This window comes from Cherax quadricarinatus, chromosome 19, assembly GCF_038502225.1.
Source record: "Cherax quadricarinatus isolate ZL_2023a chromosome 19, ASM3850222v1, whole genome shotgun sequence".
Classification (NCBI taxonomy): domain Eukaryota; kingdom Metazoa; phylum Arthropoda; class Malacostraca; order Decapoda; family Parastacidae; genus Cherax; species Cherax quadricarinatus.
In genome coordinates, this window is record NC_091310.1 from 48,321,275 (window position 1) to 48,342,051 (window position 20,777).

General features: G+C 37.9%; 1 protein-coding gene across 4 annotated transcripts in view; it reads right to left on the reverse strand.

Moving 5' to 3' along the window:
• Positions 1-20,777, reverse strand: part of Tbcd (tubulin folding cofactor D) — a 51,933-nt gene that overhangs the window by 20,939 nt on the left and 10,217 nt on the right. For all 4 annotated transcript variants that reach the window (XM_053776236.2, XM_053776237.2, XM_053776238.2 and 1 more), the window contains exons 9-16: positions 18,348-18,459; positions 17,833-17,950; positions 12,807-12,961; positions 7,932-8,022; positions 6,694-6,880; positions 6,112-6,270; positions 1,808-2,020; positions 213-383 (exon numbers count right to left, since the gene is read on the reverse strand). In XM_053776236.2, the coding sequence (XP_053632211.1) occupies positions 213-383; positions 1,808-2,020; positions 6,112-6,270; positions 6,694-6,880; positions 7,932-8,022; positions 12,807-12,961; positions 17,833-17,950; positions 18,348-18,459 (1,206 nt within the window). The remainder of the gene's footprint in view (positions 1-212; positions 384-1,807; positions 2,021-6,111; positions 6,271-6,693; positions 6,881-7,931; positions 8,023-12,806; positions 12,962-17,832; positions 17,951-18,347; positions 18,460-20,777) is intronic.

Below are 20,777 nucleotides of genomic sequence, written 5' to 3' on the forward strand. Positions count from 1 at the left end.
TTAGAACCCATGGCAAGTGAATCGTAAAACTCCAGGCCAGTGCAAAAGCCACTGGGCGAGCTGGATACAATAAGATTCATCCAACTAGGTATATTTATACACCATAGGGAGATCAGCATGGGCCCCAGTGTGACCACAAATGCAAGTTTTTACAGATGAATCTCCTGCCAGCATCACGTGTAGATGTAAGTCAAAGAAAATCAGTGTCTTACCTTTCCCACCTTTTTTAATACCAACAGTTTCCACCAGTCTCAAGATTGAATTGATTGCTTCCTTCCTTGTCTGTGCCCAATTTTCTGTTCCAGGTGTTATTTCTGTAGCATTAATTAGGGCTTTTAGCACAATGTCAAATTTACCTACTACCAGAACACGTGTAAGGCAACCTGGAAAGTAGAGTATGTTTACACTAATTTACATATCTCTCATTAATAGAAGGTAACTATTTTACATCAAAACAAAATTTTATAGTGATGGGATTTTACTGATCAATCAATCTAAGGAAGGATAAGAATAAAAATGAAACGTTAAGGACTAACTCTACATGAACTACGGCAGTGGAATCTAGAATAGTAATTACCTGTTTGAGCTTGCAGGGATGGAGGAGGATGAACTCTAGCTACTGACCCCCATCTCTTACTTTTGACTTAGTGATGTAATTGAGCCCTGTCATAATTATTTTTGTAACCCTGTAGCATTCGCTTATATAATGCAGGGCACATTGAGTAGTGCAAAGCACGTGGTGAGTGGTGGTGGCGTTTCTCATTCTTACATAACTCATACATTGCAAAATAGAGCAACTCGGGCTCGTCTGCACAGAAGATTTCCAATGTGTAGGTATCTCCAATTAACTCTAGCAGAATACAATGCTACATGTCTTTGTTTGTTTGATAAATACTGTATGTAGTTGACAGAGCAATCCAGGTGCATAGTTGCCAAATCTCCCAACTACATATATCATAAAAAAAACTAACCCACTTTCATCTACTGTATATTAAAATATACTGTGTATAGGAATTTTCTCCAATTATTTTCATTTAAACACAGTGCTGCATGCCTTTGTTTGGTGCTAAGTATTATTCATAGTTGGCCACAACTGTCTCTTGGGCAGCCCATAAAAATACTAAAAGCAGACACACAACATCAACCATCTTAAGCCACCCTAAGTGATTCAGCAATATGAAATATCTGTTCAACAAGGTTTAGGCTCATTATGAGAAGCTTTGTATAAAACTGTCTTAAGTTCAACAAGGTGTTATTCAATAGGGATCCATTCAATGCTCACTTTTAGTATTTACAATTACAGCAACCATAATAATAAATATTATAGGTAGCTTCTTTTTTCTTTTTTTTTTTTTTTTTTGCTATTCGGGTATTTAAAATTTCAAGTCAATGCATATTAAGTTTATCAATATACTGAATGAATGATGGTGAATGAGTTTTCTTCAGTTTGGGTCACTATTTTAATGGGAAACAACTAATATAATAATAAAATAAACTCAATATTTAGATTATATACTAGGAAATACTAACTAGTGAATGTGAGAAATAACTTAGTGATATTCCTTTTTTTTTTTTGCAACATAAGGGACAATTACCCCTCACAAAAACAGAGTTGTAAAAATTGTCATCAGGACTATGCTTCTCTATAAGGTTAACCTTTAAACCAGTGAAAGGAAGCATTCTAAACTTATCCTTCAGAAACTTGATTGTCTTTTTTGCTTCATTAATCTGGGTAAGAGCAAACAGCATCAGCTCAAACAAAACACCAATAATAAAAGCATTAATTACGAAAAATAATTATTCTTACCAAGTGCTGCTGCAAAGCCTAAACTATGTATCTCCTTAGTTGTGTTAAGTGCTTGAGTGTATCTTGTGACGAGTTCATCTCTCCATTTTTGTCTTTCTTCTGATGTGGGTTCAAAGTATGTGGCCCAAAATGGAGAGAGCGCCTCCAAAGCAGATGTACGGATATTTTCATCAATGTAAACTATACAGTCTTCTAAAAGATTATGCCAATAATCTGGAAAAACAAAAACTGATTAAGCTATCTATTATGTTAGAAATGTACATATAATGCTCTAATCATATAGTAGTAGCCAAACTAAAGTAAATAAAAATAAAAATCTATTTATAAAAAACTCCTACTCATATCAGATATACAGTATGAGAAAAAATTTAGTAATAATGAGACAATGTTGTAATTAACTCTTTCACTGTCTTGTATCTATGTCTACGTCAATGCTTTAAGTGTGCTGTGTGTGAGTGGTAAATTTTGGCCTAGACATCAGAGAATTTGAGATGTTTTCTAGGGTGGTTTTTATGGGTTTTTTTGACTGCTTGTTAGTATTAAATGTTAGAATGGAAGATATAGTACCAAAGCAGAGATGATTTTGGTTGGTCTCATTTTTTTTTTTTTCAACAAGTCGGCCGTCTCCCACCGAGGCAGGGTGACCCAAAAAAGAAAGAAAATCCCCAAAACGAAAATACTTTCATCATCATTCAACACTTTCACCTCACTCACACATAATCACTGTTTTTGCAGAGGTGCCCAGAATACAACAGCTTAGAAGTATATACGTATAAAGATACACAACATATCCCTCCAAACTGCTAATATCCCAAACCCCTCCTTTAGAGTGCAGGCATTGTACTTCCCATTTCCAGGACTCAAGTCCGGTTATATAAAATAACCGGTTTCCATGAATCCCTTCACTAAATATTACCCTGCTCACACTCCAACAGCTCATCAGGTCCCAAATACCATTTGTCTCCATTCACTCCTAACAAATATGATCACGCACACTTGCTGGAAGTCCAAACCCCTCGCCCACAGCACCTCCTTTACCCCCTCCCTCCAACCTTTTCGAGGACGACCCCTACCCCGCCTTCCTTTCCCTTCTTTGATCCATTCTCTCTAAATGACCAAACCACCTCAACAAACCCTCTTCAGCCCTCTGACTAATACTTTTATAAACTCCACACCTTCTCCTAATTTCCACACTCCGAATTTTCTCCATAATATTTACATCACACATTGGCCTTAGACAGGACATCTCCACTGCCTCCAACCGTCTCCTCGCTGCAGCATTTACCACCCAAGCTTCACACCCATATAAGAGTGTTGGTACAACTATACTTTCATACATTCCCTTCTTTGCCTCCATAGATAACATTTTTTGCCTCCACATATACCTCAATGCACCACTCACCCTTTTTCCTTCATCAATTCTATGATTAACCTCATCCTTCATAAATCCATCCGCTGACACGTCAACTCCCAAATATCTTAAAACATTCACTTCTTCCATACTCCTCCTCCCCAATTTGATATCCAATTTTTCTTTATCTAAATCATTTGATACTCTCATCACCTTACTCTTTTCTATGTTCACTTTCAACTTTCTACCTTTACACACATTCCCAAATTTGTCCACTAACCTTTGCAATTTTTCTTGGTCTCATATTGGAAGTATTTTAAAATAGGGAAGAAATATTAAATTTTTGACAATTTTCCTGAGGAAGGGGAGGAGCCTCTAGCCCCCTCTGATTGGTTTTATGGGTTTTTATTAAGTCCGCTTCAATTACTGTCATGGCCTAAAACCATGATCAATCATTGCTGGTTATATTATATTAAAAAAAGATGTTAAATTTTTATATTTTGTGTGACGATAGATTCAAAATGGAGGGAAATGCTTTATAGGAGAGGTTTGGGGATATGAGTAATGAAAAGAAAACATACTGCTCTGTTGGCTGGAATGCCTAATGTTTATATATAAGCTTTTTTTAAATTTTGTGTAAAATTTATTAAATTACAAATTTCTGTGCATATTATAGGGAAGTTCTGATAGTTGAATGGACAGTTTCTTGTACTCACTTAATTAAATAGAGGGCATACTTGTGAAATATCTAGGAATTGCATCAATTTGAGCATTAGAATTGGCTTAAAATACTACTCAAAATGGGTGAAATCACCAATACATAAATTGCTCCTAGACTGCCAACTTTGTGCCTGTAAGTTTTCCACTAAATTTCACATTTTTTGGTGTCACTACCTTCAGAAAAAGATTCTCTGCCACTTCAGAAGAATTTTTTTTAAATCGCAACACCGTCAGCACTTTTATTTCGGTGGTTGCAACAGTGAAAAGGTTCAACATTTAGTGAAAATTTAAGGTGATCCAGGATATATTATATTAACAAGAATTTAATCAAGAATTTAACAAGAATTAATCATAGAATTGATGAGGGAAAAAAGGTGAGTGGTGCATTGAGGTATATGTGGAGTCAAAAAACGTTATCTATGGAGGCAAAGAAGGGAATGTATGAAAGTATAGTAGTACCAACACTCTTATATGGATGTGAAGCTTGGGTGGTAAATGCAGCAGCGAGGAGACGGTTGGAGGCAGTGGAGATGTCCTGTCTAAGGGCAATGTGTGGTGTAAATATTATGCAGAAAATTCGGAGTGTGGAAATTAGGAGAAGGTGTGGAGTTAATAAAAGCATTAGTCAGAGGGCAGAAGAGGGGTTGTTGAGGTGGTTTGGTCATTTAGAGAGAATGGATCAAAGTAGAATGACATGGAAAGCATATAAATCTATAGGGGAAGGAAAGAGGGGTAGGGGTCGTCCTCGAAAGGGTTGGAAAGAGGGGGTAAAGGAGGTTTTGTGGGTGAGGGGCTTGGACTTCCAGCAAGCGTGCATGAGCGTGTTAGATAGGAGTGAATGGAGACGAATGATACTTGGGACCTGACGATCTGTTGGAGTGTGAGCAGGGTAATATTTAGTGAAGGGATTCAGGGAAACCGGTTATTTTCATATAGTCGGACTTGAGTCCTGGAAATGGGAAGTACAATGCCTGCACTTTAAAGGAGGGGTTTGGGATATTGGCAGTTTGGAGGGATATGTTGTGTATCTCTATACGTATATGCTTCTAAGCTGTTGTATTCTGAGCACCTCTGCAAAAGCAGTGATAATGTGTGAGTGTGGTGAAAGTGTTGAATGATGATGAAAGTATTTTCTTTTTGGGGATTTTCTTTCTTTTTTTTGGGTCACCCTGCCTCGGTGGGAGACGACCGACTTGTTGAAAAAAAAAAAAAAAAAAAAAAAAAAAAAAAAAGAATTTATCTGTCTCTTTTTATTTTTTTACTCAATGACCATCTCTTGCCAGAAATTCACTACAAGGAGTATTTAACACAACAGAAAAGTCATGGGTTCAGTCCTCCCCTTCATCTAGAAGTCACTGTTGTTGGATGCATCACGAGAAAAAAATTTCAAATGGAAATAATAATAATAGACATGACACCATAAGCATTGCTCTTCTTATGTAGCTACAAATAGGTGATCACAAATGAAAGTTACTGGGAATGCAAAAGCCATGAATCTTATGGGTATCTTTATTCAACAAGACTTCTAGCAAATCAAAACCTCTACAATAGCTGGCCTTGGGTTCTTCCTTATTAAAAGGGAGGATTGGTGTGTTATGTTATTAAAGAGCACCAGAAAAGATAGTTAAATTGCAAAAGAGGCAAGGCTTTGTTCAATATCATGAGTTGGTTCAAAAAAATCTTTTCAAAGTAGTACCACTGAATGAAGTCTATTTTCTTACTAAATCTCTATTAGTTCAGCAGAAAAATATTTGACTCAGACAACAGAGAACTATTTGACTTAAAATATAGAGTGCATCAAATGGTCTATATTACACAACATACTACTAGGTGTATTGTATAACACTGTACCGTCAAATGAGTTCTAAATGATGAGTGTTAGGGTTCTCAGGAAAAATGTATAAGAATGTGGTGTATGGCAAAGGATAGCAGGCACGTTTAATAATAGCATTTCATCTGTCTCATACAATGGCTGGGAATATTGAAATGTATTGTCCTAAGTTCAATGAGGCACCATTTAATGGGGCTCCACTTATTTTAACTTTCTCATATTAAGGACAGGCAATCTCAACAATGGTGATATACAGATTACTCCATACTATCCACTGCTATGCACAAATAAGTACTATGTAATCACACATGAACAGTGTGAGAAACTGATGCCTCTGGTATACATATTTGCAAAAGGATATCAGAGAGCATTTTTAACAAGCGAGACTTAAAGGCCCCTTACCAAGTACTTTGTGGCCATGAAATGGTGCTGCAGCCAGAGAACACTTTTCTATCATCACTGATGTTGCCTGCTTCATGTACTCTCCTCCCATTCCACGAAAAAGCTTTCTTTCTTCTAACGTAGGTACTATCTTAGCAATGCCATCCAATATCTCTTGACCTGTTAATGGTTAAAATTTTGCTTTAGGCTGTCACTAAATAAAATAGATGTAAACAGATATAAAAAAAAGTGCAAGAATTCAATGCACTTTGAAGTGAATCCTTTCAAATGCTTTCTTTCCCATTTCCTATCAGTGGAAAAACTTCAATCGTTAATATTTAAAAAAAGTTATGTAGCCAGAGAAATAAATTTAACAAGATGAAATATAACTGATGTCGGTGTAACTAGGGGAACTCCAAGAGCTTAGCTCTGAACATTTTATGCAAAATAACTTTACATATTTCATCACTGCCATGAATATTTTTTATATGTTCATAAAGCCCAATGTAATGCCAAAAAGTATAAAATTCTTAACTCTCAATGTGATTTTATGCCAATTCAGAGTTAAATCTATAGACGAAACATTTCAAAAGTGATACATACCCAAGATGTCTTTCAGAGATTTGCCTTCCTTACTAGCCACAAGAGAGAGAGCAAGTGTGATATTTGCCAGTGCTAATATAGAGCCATGTCTTGTGACTAAGATTGAGCCTGTGGACTGATCCAGTAGCTGTGGTGCAACTGTCTTACTCATATACTCAGGGGCCAAAGGAGTTAAATTATGAAGTGCCTGAAACATACATATTTTCTTACATACAAGTTTACATATCAGAACCAATTAACCTATACAACGGTACTTTGACTTACGAGTTTAATTTGTTCCATGACCAAGCTCATAACTCAATTTGCTCATATGTCAAATCAATTTTCCTCACTGAAATTAATTGAAATGCTATTAATCCATTCCAGCGGAATTCCTGGCTTTCAGGAGGCAGGTGAAAATACTTTAATATAACGCTAATATCAACTCTACGGCTTAATTATCTATCACAATTGATCTAATATGACATAATAAACAACATAAATAACATAGAAACATGATATATACTCTAGAATGAATAAAATATGTCATTGTGTGATGAGTGGTGGTGGCCACTCCCGAGGTAAAAATAATTATTGCTTTAACCATATCTTCCCATTCTTGCCCTTCTGAGTTCTTGTTATAAGAGAAAATGGAGTGTTTGTGAGGCTAACTACACTAGATCACTAGTTTCATATGGAAAACGCTGAAACAAAAGCAATTTTCTTATGTTTTTCTATGATTTCATGCTTTAATTCAATGGGCATCCTCCTCCTCTCAGCACTGTCCTTTGCATTTACTTTCTTAGGACCCATGGTTAGAAAAAAGAAATTTGGCAAAATAATGGCATAAAAAGCACAAAATGCTGGGATGCTGGGCAGATGTTGTGGCATTCACTGCGCCAACTAGTGGAGACATATCTGAAGCTCACTCGTAACTCAGATTTTGACCCACAATTCAAAGCAAAAAATTGATCAAGCGATGGCTCGTAACTTGGAAAACTCGTAAGTTGGGGCACTCGTAAGTCAAGGTACCACTGTATTATCAATGATAATTACAAAATTTTGCAACTCCACCTTACAGTCAGGAGCAGAGAAGGTGCATACTAGCAACTTACTGCTACATTCACTGCATTTGCCCCTTAAATTTGTTAAGTTTTCATTCTGTTATAAGCTCATTTTAAAAATTTAAAAAATAATGACAAAACCTTCATGACAAAAAACTAATTATAAAATGCAATACTCTCTTCAACAATATTCACCTTAGCAGCAAGTTCCCTTATAGCAGAGTCCCAGTGGTTGACCTTCTTGTCAACCAAGTGGTCTATGAGAGCTTGTGTATATTCTGGGTACCTGAAATATACAAATCAATCCAGTCAAAAATACATGAGATAAGTTTATGAGTTTCCATTAATCTTTTGTACAGAAGCTCATTCATACCTAAGTATGGATTTATCTCACTCATTACCAGTAAGCATGAGTGAAAGCATTTTATAAAATAGAAGTATATAGTACGGTACAGTAGATCCCCCCACTTATGACATTAATGCATTCCTAAAAATTATTCTTAAGTTGAATGTCCAGAACAAGGAACCCATTTTCCCATAGACACACACACACACACACACAATACTCAGAGATGTATTCCTGAGTTACAATAATCCTTATATATAATATTTATAAACAAAATTATAAACACAAAATTAAAAGTAATGTACAATATTCAGAAGGGTCCCTCTCTCCCTTTTCCTTAACCTTCTTCCATTCCCCCTCTCCTATTCTCTTACCTATCTCCCTCTCTTGCATTTTCTCTCTCTCTACCATCATACCTCACAACATTTTACATGTGCTCGCCACCCCTTCCTTCCTTACTATATTTCAAACCCACACTATTCCCCATCCCTCTTACTGTACTCCAGTAAAACATACTTCACCCCTACACTGACCTAGATAATGTACAGAGAACCTTCACGGCGCGCATAACAGAGATAAAACACCTCAATTACTGGGAGCGCTTGAGGTTCCTGAACCTGTATTCCCTGGAATGCAGGCGGGAGAGATACATGATTATATACACCTGGAAAATCCTAGAGGGACTAGTACCGAACTTGCACACGAAAATCACTCACTACGAAAGCAAAAGACTTGGCAGACGATGCAACATCCCCCCAATGAAAAGCAGGGGTGTCACTAGCACGTTAAGAGACCATACAATAAGTGTCAGGGGCCCGAGACTGTTCAACTGCCTCCCAGCATACATAAGGGGGATTACCAACAGACCCCTGGCAGTCTTCAAGCTGGCACTGGACAAGCACCTAAAGTCGGTTCCTGACCAGCCGGGCTGTGGCTCGTACGTTGGTTTGCGTGCAGCCAGCAGCAACAGCCTGGTTGATCAGGCTCTGATCCACCAGGAGGCCTGGTCACAGACCGGGCCGCGGGGGTGTTGACCCCCAAAACTCTCTCCAGGTAAACTCCAGGTAAACACTGTGCCCCAACACTCACATCACCTCCACACTAAACTTCAACCCTTCAATGTACTATGCTCCCACACACAACTTCACATTATTCTCCATCTCAATAATGTACAATACTATGTCCCACCACCCCACCAACACTGTACTCCACCCTCCACAAAGTACTATACCCACCACAACACACCCTGTGATATATCTGACAGTTTCAAAAGATTTTCTACCCTTGCAGCCCAGCCTAGGGCCAACCTTTTCCGTTGACTGCCTGTTCAACCAGGCTGCTGCTGTTGGCAACCCACTGGCACACACATCCATTACAGCCTGGTTGATCTGGCACTTGGCAGAGGCAGTGATCCAGTTTCCTCTCAAAAACTTTTACATTTGTTTCTGCAATGCTCCTGATATCAGCTGGTAGCAGGCTGAATAGTCTTGGACTACTGGGAATTACAGTGGAATACAATTGGGTAAAATAATGAACAGGCTAACAATTTAAAATGTGTATAAATCTGTAGTGCCTGTAATTGTTTTACATGATGGTAGGATTGCTGGTGTCCTTTTTTTCTGTCTCATGAACATGCAAAATTTCGGGTATGTCTTGCTACTTCTACTTACACTTAGGTCACACTACACATACATGTACAAGCATAAATATACACACACCCCTCTGGGTTTTCTGCTATTTTCTTTCTAGTTCTTGTTCTTGTTTATTTCCTCTTATCTCCATGGGGAAGTGGAACAGAATTCTTCCTCCGTAAGCCATGCGTGTCGTAAGAGGCGACTAAAATGCCGGGAGCAAGGGGCTAGTAACCCCTTCTCCTGTATACATTACTAAATGTAAAAGGAGAAACTTTCGTTTCTCCTTTTGGGCCACCCCGCCTCGGTGGGATACGGCCGGTGTGTTGAAAGAAAGAAAGAAATCTGTAGTGAAAGGAAGGTGGGGTAGGGGTCAACCTAGGAAAAGTTAGAGAGGGATGGGGTAAACGTGGGTTTGTGTGGGAGGGGCTTGGACTTCCAGCAAGCATGTGTGAGCGTGTTAGGTAGGAGCAAGTGAAGACAAATTGTTTATATGTCTTAATGTGATGTTGGAGTGTAAGCAAAGTAGCATTTATGAAGAGATTCAGAGAAACCAGCAAGCCGGACCTGAGTCCTGGAGGTGGGAGGTACAGTGTCTGTGCTTTGAAGGAGGGGTGTTGATATATTGCAGTTTTTTTAACTGTAGTGTAGGCACCTCCCTGGCAGGACAGTGATGGAGTGAATAATGATGAAGGTGTTTCTCCTTTTTCAGGTCACCCTGCCTTCGTGGGAAATGGTTGGTGTGTTAATAAGAAAAAAAATATTTTCATAGAAATTAGATTTTGTTACTGCAAAGTATTTTTATGGCCCATGAAATTGTAACAATATGATTGTAAACAAATCACAGAATGGATGGGGCTCAAACTCATAGAGTATAAAAATATACCTAGTCAGATGAATGTTAATAGAACTGGTTGGCTCAGTGGTTAATACAATGACCCAGGAGTTTTTACGATTCCCCTGCCATGGGTTCAAGCCCCACCCATTCTGTGAATTGTATGGCCATCAGATGAATTATTACATTAAGAACAAGATATAATTTTTGATAATGTCTCTGAAACTATTTAGAGCTAAAAAGTTTTAAGACTCTTCAACAGGATGTATCAAATTTTTGGTCCTTTGATTTTCATTTAGTCTTTACTCAGGTTAAGCCATACACATGGGACATCAAAAAGGTATTTATTTCTGGTGTTGTTTGTGTGTTATGTTACAATTAACTGGACAGTATTTAACCCTTTGACTGTTTTCGACGTATAAATACGTCTTACGAGCCAATGTTTCTGACGTATATATACTCAATAATTCTAGCGGCTTCAAATCAAGTGGGAGAAAGCTGGTAGGCCCACATGTGAGAGAATGGGTCTGTGTGGTCAGTGTGCACCACATAAAAAAAATCCTGCAGCACACATTGCGTAATGAGAAAAAAAAAACTCTGATCGTTTTTTTGGAATAAAACGCCGACTTTGAGGTGTATTTTCGTATAGTATTTATCGTTGTATTCGCGTTTTCATGGTCTTAGGTGATAAAATGGAAAACATATTACAGAAATAGAGATGATTTTCATTACTTTTACGATGAAAACGACCTTGAAACTGAGCTCAAAGTAGCGGAAATGTTCGATTTTTACCAATGTTCAAGAGTACATAAATCACACCACACGTCCAATACACGTCAACTGGGGAGTCTAATATTCTTTCACTAGTGCACTGATATTATTTATACCATTTTTACAATAATGCAGTCGTCTGCATAACAGTAAATTTTGTATTTTTTTGTATGAATAAAAAATCAAAATAGAAAGCAATAATAATATAAGAGGGGCCTAGAGATGTGACTAATGAACAGAGCATATGTTATTTTAGTGCCACGAATGTCTACCTTGTTTATTCTGGACCCTATTTTGAAATTGGCATCTTTTTTATTTTGCGTGAAATTGGCCAAATTGCCAATTTCTGACCACCATATTGGGTAGTCCAAATTAGTAAATGGGTTTCTTGTACTCAGCTGATAGATAAAATGGAGTTCTAAAGAAATAGCTATGAGTTTGGTCAACTGGAACAATGGAATTGGCTGAAAATTGGGCTCAAAGTCGGCGAAATCGCCGATACGCATATGTCGCCGAGACCGCTAACTTCGCGGGAGCATAATTCCACGAGTTTTCGACCAAATTTCGAACTTTTGGTGTCATTACCATCGGGAAAAGATTCTCTATCATTTCATAAGAAAAAATAATTTTTTTTTTTTTCAAAAATTGAGCGACATAGAATGACAGTTTCAGAGAGGGGCCTGAAACAGTCAAAGGGTTAAACTCTGTATATGTAATTTGCACAGGAGTAAGCATAGATACTCTGTACATTAATTAGATTGGTTGTCTTTGTCTCTGTCTGAGATCAGCTTGAGTGATTATTCTAACGGTAGATTTCTGTTGTGTTATTTTTTTAGATGATTATCTGTTGTAAATCGGTCCTGGGTCACCACATGGAAAAGACCCAAGCCAGGACCAATCCTAGTGAACCTACGCGTGCTTGTTGCAAATCCCCATGTACAGATTCCACAAGCAAGATAAGGATAGATTAAAGTATAGTACAAAGTAGTACATATTCATTCTGGTACAGATTAGCATACACTGGAAAGAATGGCCACTTTCTAAGATAAGCGATGGATGTGACTGCTAAAGTTAAGCTTGCTGTTCATATGAATTCTCAAAAATTTTGCTTCTTCCTGGTTTTCAATGTGTGAATTATTTATAATTTTTTTTTAACAAAGTGTCCATATCCCACCGAAGTAGGGTGGCCCAAAAAAGAAATAAAAACGCAGTGTTAGTGCATTCAATATCTAGTGAGATATATGCAAAAAAACCTAACATAGTTTATAACATACACACTACTATAAAGAGCCTATATGGGTTTCCAGACTATGAAGAAATTAAAATAATGTATTAGGTTACATCTCTAAAGTCACTTACCTCATTTTCCTTTGGCTTAATTGCTTTTTCTGTGCTTCTTAAAAGCCATTTCTTCCTATATAATAGGTTGAAGACACTTTCTATATACTAAAATATTATAAAAACTAAAATACTTCATCATGAAATACCTGCCAACATCAACACTTAGATTGAGAAATGAATTTGAGCGGTTCCCAACAGCAAAGTAGTCAACCATTGTGTGAAGCTTAATGCCATGGGGAAATGTTCCTTGACGTCCAACATGCTCTTGGAAGGCAGCAGATGCAGCCCTCCGGCAAGGAATCTGTCATTAGAAGTATATTCTGTACAGGAGGGTTGCAGTACTAGTGTCAATTTAAAATTTAAATTAATAGTATGATAGTATGACATCACACTGGTAGAGTCCACAATACAGACACAACCAGAACCTGACTCCCAAGATGATAAACAATTTGTACATGAACATAATCTCCAGTATCCTCACATTTTAGCCCTATTTTTCCCATGTTCCTCACTTCAGATAACACTAACATTCATAGGATGCTGATATTTAAGAACTCATACTGTGCATTATGAGAAGGTTTAATGTACAGTATATTAAATCACTGGGAAGCACTAAACCCACAGAGGTCATACAGCACTAGGAAATGGGAGGTAATCAGGCTTTATCAAAGTGCTCTTTGATCAAAGTGCTCTTGGATCAAGAGCACTTCACCAGCATTGAGGCAAACCCCATCATGAGAGATACTGTACAAGCATCTTGGACCCTCTTTATAAAAGTGAGAATTTCTCTAATACTGTTTTTTTTTTTATTTAACACAGGCCATCTCCCACCGAGGTAGAGTTACTCAAAAAAGAGGAAATACATTCACCATCACTCATTCAATTACTGTCTTGCCAGAAGGGTGCTGACATCACATTTCAGATGTATAATAATACAGTGGACCCCCGCATAATGATATTAATCTGTTCCTGAGAGCTCATTGTTATGCGAAATTATCATTATGCGAATGAATTTTCCCCAAAAGAAATAATGGAAATCAAATTAATCCGTGCAAGACACCCCAAAGTATAAAAAAAAAAAAATTTTACCACATGAAATATTAATTTTAATACACACAAACTGAAAAAGGCATGCACAGTTACATGACACTTACCTTTATTGAAGATCTGGTGATGATTGATGGGATGGGAGGAGGAGAGAGTCTTAGTGTTTAGAAGGGGAATCCCCTTCCATTAAGACTTGAGGTGTCAAGTCCTTTTCTGGGGTTACTTCCCTTCTTTTAATGCCACTAGGACCAGCTTCAGAGTCACTGGACTTCTGTCGCACAACATATCTGTCCATAGTGGCCTGTACCTCTCGTTCCTTTATGACTTTCCTAAAGTGTTTCACAACAGTGTCAGTGTAATAGTCACCAGCACGGCTTGCAATAGCTGTGTTAGGGTGATAGTCATCAAAAAAGGTTTGCACTTTAAGCCACATTCCACACATTTCCTTAATCTTTGAAGTAGGCAACTTCTTCAATTTCTCTCTCCCCTCCTCCGAACCAGTTTCCTCAGGTCTGGCCTCTTGCTGTTGAAGTTGATCTAGCAGCTCATCAGTGGTTAGTTCTTCATTGTCCTCCTCCACCAACTCTTCCACATCATCCCCACTAACCTCCAACCCCAAGGACTTTTCAATGCCACAATGGATTTCTCAACTGGCATAGGATTCCCAGGGTTAGCCTCAAACCCTTCAAAATCCCTTTGTCTACACATTCTGGCCACAGTTTCTTCCAAGCAGAGTTCAAGGTCCTCTTAGTCACTCCCTCCCAAGCCTTACCTATAAGGTTTACACAATTGAGGATATTAAAGTGATCTCTCCAAAACTCTCTTAGAGTCAATTGAGTTTCTGAGGTCACTACAAAGCACCTTTCAAACAGAGCTTTTGTGTACAGTTTTTTGAAGTTTGCAATAACCTGCTGGTCCATGGGCTGAAGGAGAGGAGTGGTATTAGGAGGCAAAAACTTCACCTTAATGAAGCTCATGTCCCCATAAAGTCGCTCTGCCACGTCTGTAGGATGACCAGGGGCATTGTCTAACACCAGGAGGCACTTAAGGTCTAATTTCTTTTCAGTTAGGTAATCTTTCACATTGGGGGCAAATGCTTGGTGTAACCAGTCATAGAAAAAATCCCTAGTGACCCATGCCTTACTGTTTGCCCTCCACAGCACACAAATTAGCCTTGAGGATATTCTTTTGCCTGAACGCTCTGGGAATTTCTGAGTGATACACTAATAAAGGCTTCACTTTGCAATCACCACTAGCATTGGAACACATCAACAGAGTAAGCCTGTCTTTCATAGGCATATGTCCTGGGAGTGCCTTTTCCTCCTGAGTAATGTACGTCCTGCTTGGCATTTTCTTCCAAAACAGGCCTGTTTCATCAAAATTAAACACTTGTTCAGGTTTCAGTCCTTCACCGTCTATGTACTCCTTGAATTCCTGCACATATTTTTCAGCTGCTTTGTGGTCCGAACTGGCAGCCTCACCATGCCTTATCACACTATGTATGCCACTACGCTTCTTAAATCTCTCAAACCAACCTTTGCTGGCCTTAAATTCACTCACATCATCACTAGTTGCAGGCATTTTTTTAATTAAATCCTCAAGCAACTTCCTAGCCTTTTCACTTATGATCACTTGAGAGATGCTATCTCCTGCTATCTGTTTTTCATTTATCCATACCAATAAGAGTCTCTCAACATCTTCCATCACTTGCAATCTCTGTTTCGAAAACACAGTTGAACCTTTGGCAAGAACAGCTTCCTTGATTGCCGTTTTGTTGGACACAATAGTAGAGATGGTTGATTGGGATTTACTATACAACCTGGCCAGCTCGGAGACACGCACTCCACTTTCATACTTAGCAATGATCTCTTTCTTCATCTCTATAGTAATTCTCACCCTTATTCCTGTAGGGTTGGCACTAGAAGCTTTCTTGGGGCCCATGGTCACTTATTTTGCAGATAAAATCACCAAAAACACTGTAATAATACGAAATGTTCCGACTGTATGCTTGGATGTTACCGTGGAGGCTGGCTGGTAAACAATGCCACTGGCGGAACATGTGAGGCTGGCTCAGGCCGCACATTAGACGCGTCTCGGACGAATAGCGTTGAGCAGGTTTTTTGGCGGTATGCGAGGCAAAATCTTAGAGATAAATTGTATCGGTATGCGGATTTAACGTTATGTGATGCCAACGGTATGTGAGGGTCCACTGCACTGATTAACCCTTTCAGGGTCCGTGCCATAGATCTACGGCTTTACGTTCTGAGTCCAAACCGTAGATCTACGCCATGACCTCAGCTCACTCTGATAAGCTGTGAGTGGTAAATTAGGGCCTAGATATGAGAGAATACATAAAACAAATCCTGCAGCACACAGTGTATAATGAGAGAAAAACTGAGACTGTGATTTTCGATTAAAACAGCGACTTTGCAGTGTTTTTTCGTATGTTTTTTATAGGTGTATTTGCTATTTCTTGGCCTCATTTGATAGAATGGAAGACATATTACAGAAATAGAGATGATTTTGATTGGTTTTCACACTGGAAATGGCTTGAAACTGAGCTCAAAGTAGTGGAAATGTTAAATTTTTGCTGATGTTCAAGAGTAAACAAACGACCTCACACGTCTAATACACGCCAGCTGGTGGGTCTAATATACATTCACAAAAGTGGTGATGATATTTATACAATTATTACAATATTGCATAACAGCAAATCTTCTATGATATTTTATTATCACACTGGCCGATTTATTACAATATTGCATACTACAGCAAATCTTCTATTTTTTGCCAGTTTTGAACCCCTTCATAAATGTTACTTTGCTCACACTCCAACATTATGTGAATAAAAAATCAAAATGGAATTCATTTGTAAAGCCTCAAAACATAACTAATGAACAGAGGAAATGTTAGTTTAGTGCCAGGAATACCTACATTGTTTATTCTGGACCCTATTTTGAAATTGGAATATTTTGAACTTTAGTGTTAAATTGGCCAAATTACCAATTTCCGATCACTTTATTTTGTAGATGAAACAGTTGAGTTGGCGATTTCTTGTGTTCAATCGATAGAATAGAAGTAATACTAGTGAATAGCTAAGAATTTAGTTGACTGGAATAATGTAATTGGCCTAAAATGGGAGTCAAAGTCAGCAAAATTGCCGATCTGTAAATATTGCTGACACATCAAAATTCGCGAGAGCATTATTTCGTCAATTTTCCATCAAATTTCATACTTTTTGTTTTATTACCTTCAGAAAAAAAACTCTACCATTTCATAAGAAAAAATTTAATTTTTTTTTTTAAATTCTTGGACCCTGGTGTGCACTTTGAAATTTGGCCTCTGGACCCTGAAAGGGTTAAATGGAAAAACAATGCACGATTGTGCTCACAAGCAATCATTACCAGGGTGCTTTACCCACTTTGTTGCTATCTGCTTGTAGACAAACACTTTCAAATTATATCCCCAGGATATGACTCTTTTTTTTTTTTTAATTAGCACATCAGCCATCTCCCACTGAGGAAGTGAAATCCCCCCAAAAAAGAAAACACATTTACCATCACTTGTTTAATAGACGTTTTGCCAGAAGTAAGAATACCAGACCAAACTACTCACTGAACTGCAACATCCCCACCTATCCCTCCTTTATAGTGCACTTCCCACCTCCAGGACTCGGGTCCAGCTAAATGGTGTCCCTAAATCCTTTCATAAATGTTACTTTGCTGACACTCCAAAAGAATGTCAAGCCATAAAAACCATTTGTTTACATAGCTTCACTCTGATATAATACACTCACACAAACCTGCCGGATGATCAAGCCACTAAACTTGACTAAAGCTTAAAGTCTATTTGACCATACCCTCCCTCCAATGCCTCCTGGGATGACCCCTACTATTCCTTTCCTCCTTTATCCTATTCTACTCATAATCTCTAAATGCCCACACCACCTCAACTATTTTTCTCAGCCCTCTGAATTATACATTTGTCTTTTGGAAGGTCTAGCAAATATACCTAATTTTCAATGATTTTTCAAAGGCCTTATTTTTACAACGTATTCAGACTAATCCAGTCTTCCACACATATATATCTGACATTGTGAATATCTTCAGAAAGCTCATCTCCTACCTCTCTGTCAAACAGTGCCACTATCAAAAGTCCAGTAGCAAGCTGCTTAACATAAGTGGTCATCTGGTCTGGGTGGTAGGCACGAGCAAATGCCCAACACAAATAGCAAGCTGCATCCCTGTTAATGAAAGAGGAATAGAGATTTATTAAATAACATTTATTGAACAAGTTTAAAGTGAGAAATACACAGACTAATGATTTATTCATGTATCTGAATGTTTGGACTAATACAGTCCCAAAAATCTACTTACAATTTACTTGTTATATTTTGTTGCATTAGATTATAATAAATGCCCTTCACTATGTCTTCCACATCCATTGAGGTAGAGTGACCAGGACTTATAGGATACAAGGATACCTTTCTCGGATTGTTCAGCCACTGGAATACAGCTAGTTAAGTATTTTATGTGACAAAAATTTACAAATTTTGGGGAAATTCAATACAAGTATAGTACCAAAACACCATCCAGAAATGAAAAAAAAAATGATTAACAAGTTTTTAAGACTTGACTTACCGTATATTAGAACCCACAGAACACTGTCCTCTGAGCTCATCATAGACAAGGGCCTTATCTATTACTGGTGCAACAGCTGGCAAACGTTCAGGCAGCAGCAAACCACGGCGGGCTGTTCCAATCCAACATGTAGTTCATTTAGTCGATAATGTACCCTTTCTTATTACCATACATCCAAGATTAAAACATGGCTAATATAAAGTACACTGTAGCATTTATTAAAGAATTTATTATAAAATTTAAAAATCCACAGTATTAACCTGTATGGTATTTACCATACTTATACAGAAATTTCCCTTACCATGTTTATTTTAACACAGCTAAGATACATAATATATACATGTTGTGTATCTTTGTATGTATATGCTTCTAAACTGTTGTATTCTGAGCACCTCTGCAAAAACAGTGATTACGTGTGAGTGAGGTGAAAGTGTTGAATGATGATGAAAATATTTTCTTTTTGGGGATTTTCTTTCTTTTTTTGGGTCACCCTGCCTCGGTGGGAGACAGCCGACTTGTTGAAAAAAAAAAAAGTATAAACCCAAAATAAAGATAATGAATGACTAAATGAATTAAATGAATAAACAGACAACTGGATGGGGACTTAAACTGTGGTTCATGCATATAGTAGACTTAACTCTGTAACCATCCAGCCATTATATTTACAATGAGTTTACAATAAGCACTTCTATGAAATGGTTGTATCAAAGGGACCTCTTACTATTTTGTTTATTCAATAACAGTCACTCATTATTACTTATCCTAGGTTTATAAACTAAATGGCTTTCAGGGGTATAAGAACAGTATTTAGATAAAGGTAAGGAAGTTTTCATTGCATTTATGGATTTAGAAAAGGCAGACGGTGGATAGGAGAGCAATGTGACAGATGTTGCAAGTATATGGAATAGGTTGTAAGTTAGTAAATGATGTAAAGAGTTTTTATGATAATAGTGAGGCTCAGGTTAGGGTGTGTAGAAGAGAGGGAGACTACTTCCCAGTAAAAGTAGGTCTTAGACAGGGATGTGTAATGTCACCATTGTTGTTTAATATATTTATAGACGGGGTTGTAAAAGAAGTAAATGCTAGGGTGTTGGAGAGAGGGATGGGATTAAATTATGGGGACTCAAATACAAAATGGGAATTGACACAGTTACTTTTTGCTGATGATACTGTGCTTATGGGAGACTCTAAAAGAAAAGTTGCAAAGGTTAGTGGACAAGTTTGTGAGTGTGTGTAAAGGCAGAAAGTTGAAAGTGAACATAGAAAAGAGTAAGGTGATGAGGGTATCAAATGATTTAGATAAGGAAAAATTGGATATCAAATTGGAGAGAAGTATGGAAGAAATGAATGTTTTCAGATATTTGGGAGCTGACGTGTCAGTGGATGGATTTATGAAGGATGAGGTTAACCACAGAATTGATGAAGAAAAAAGGTGAGTGGTGCATCGAGGTATATGTGGAGGCAAAAAACATTATCTATGGAAGCAAAGAAGGGAATGTATCAAAGTATAATGGTACCAACACTCTTACATGGGTGTGAAGCTTGGGTTGTAAATGCTGCAGCGAGGAGGCGGTTTGAGGTGGTGAAGATGTCCTGTCTAAGGGCAATGTGTGATGTAAATATTATGCAGAGAATTTGGAGTGTGGAAATTAGGAGGTGTGGAGTTAATAAAAGTATTAGTCAGAGAGGAGAAGAGGGGTTGTTGAGGTGGTTTGGTCATTTAGAGAGAATGGATCAAAATAGACTGACATACAGAACATATAAATCTGTAGGGGAAGGAAGGCAGGGTAAGGGTCATCCTCGAAAAGGTTGGAGGGAGGGGGTAAAGGAGGTTTCATGTTCGAGGGGCTTGGATTTCCAGCAAGCGTGCGTGAGCGTGTTAGAGAGGAGTGAATGGAGACGAATGGAATTTGGGACCTGATGATCTGTTGGAGTGTGAGCAGGGTAATATTTAGTGATGGGATTCAGGGAAACTGGTTATTTTTACATAGCTGGACTTGAGTACTGGAAATGGGAAGTACAATGCCTGCACTTTAAAGGAGGGGTTTGAGATATTGGCAGTTTGGAGGGATATGTTGTGTATCTTTATACGTATATGCTTCTAAACTGTTGTATTCTGAGCACCTCTGCAAAAGCAGTGATAATGTGTGAGTGTGGTGAAAGTGTTGAATGATGATGAAAGTATTTTCTTTTTGGGGATTTTCTTTCTTTTTTGGGTCACCCTGCCTCGGTACATATATACTTCTAAATTGTATTCTGGGCACCTCTGCAAACACAGTGATTATGTATAAGTGAGGTGAAAGTGTTGAGTGATGATGAAAGTATTTTCTTTTTGGGGATTTTCTTTCTTTTTGGGTCACCCTGCCTCGGTGGGAGACAGCTGACTTGTTGGAAAAGAAAAAAAAAACAGATGCACCATGAAAGCTTCTG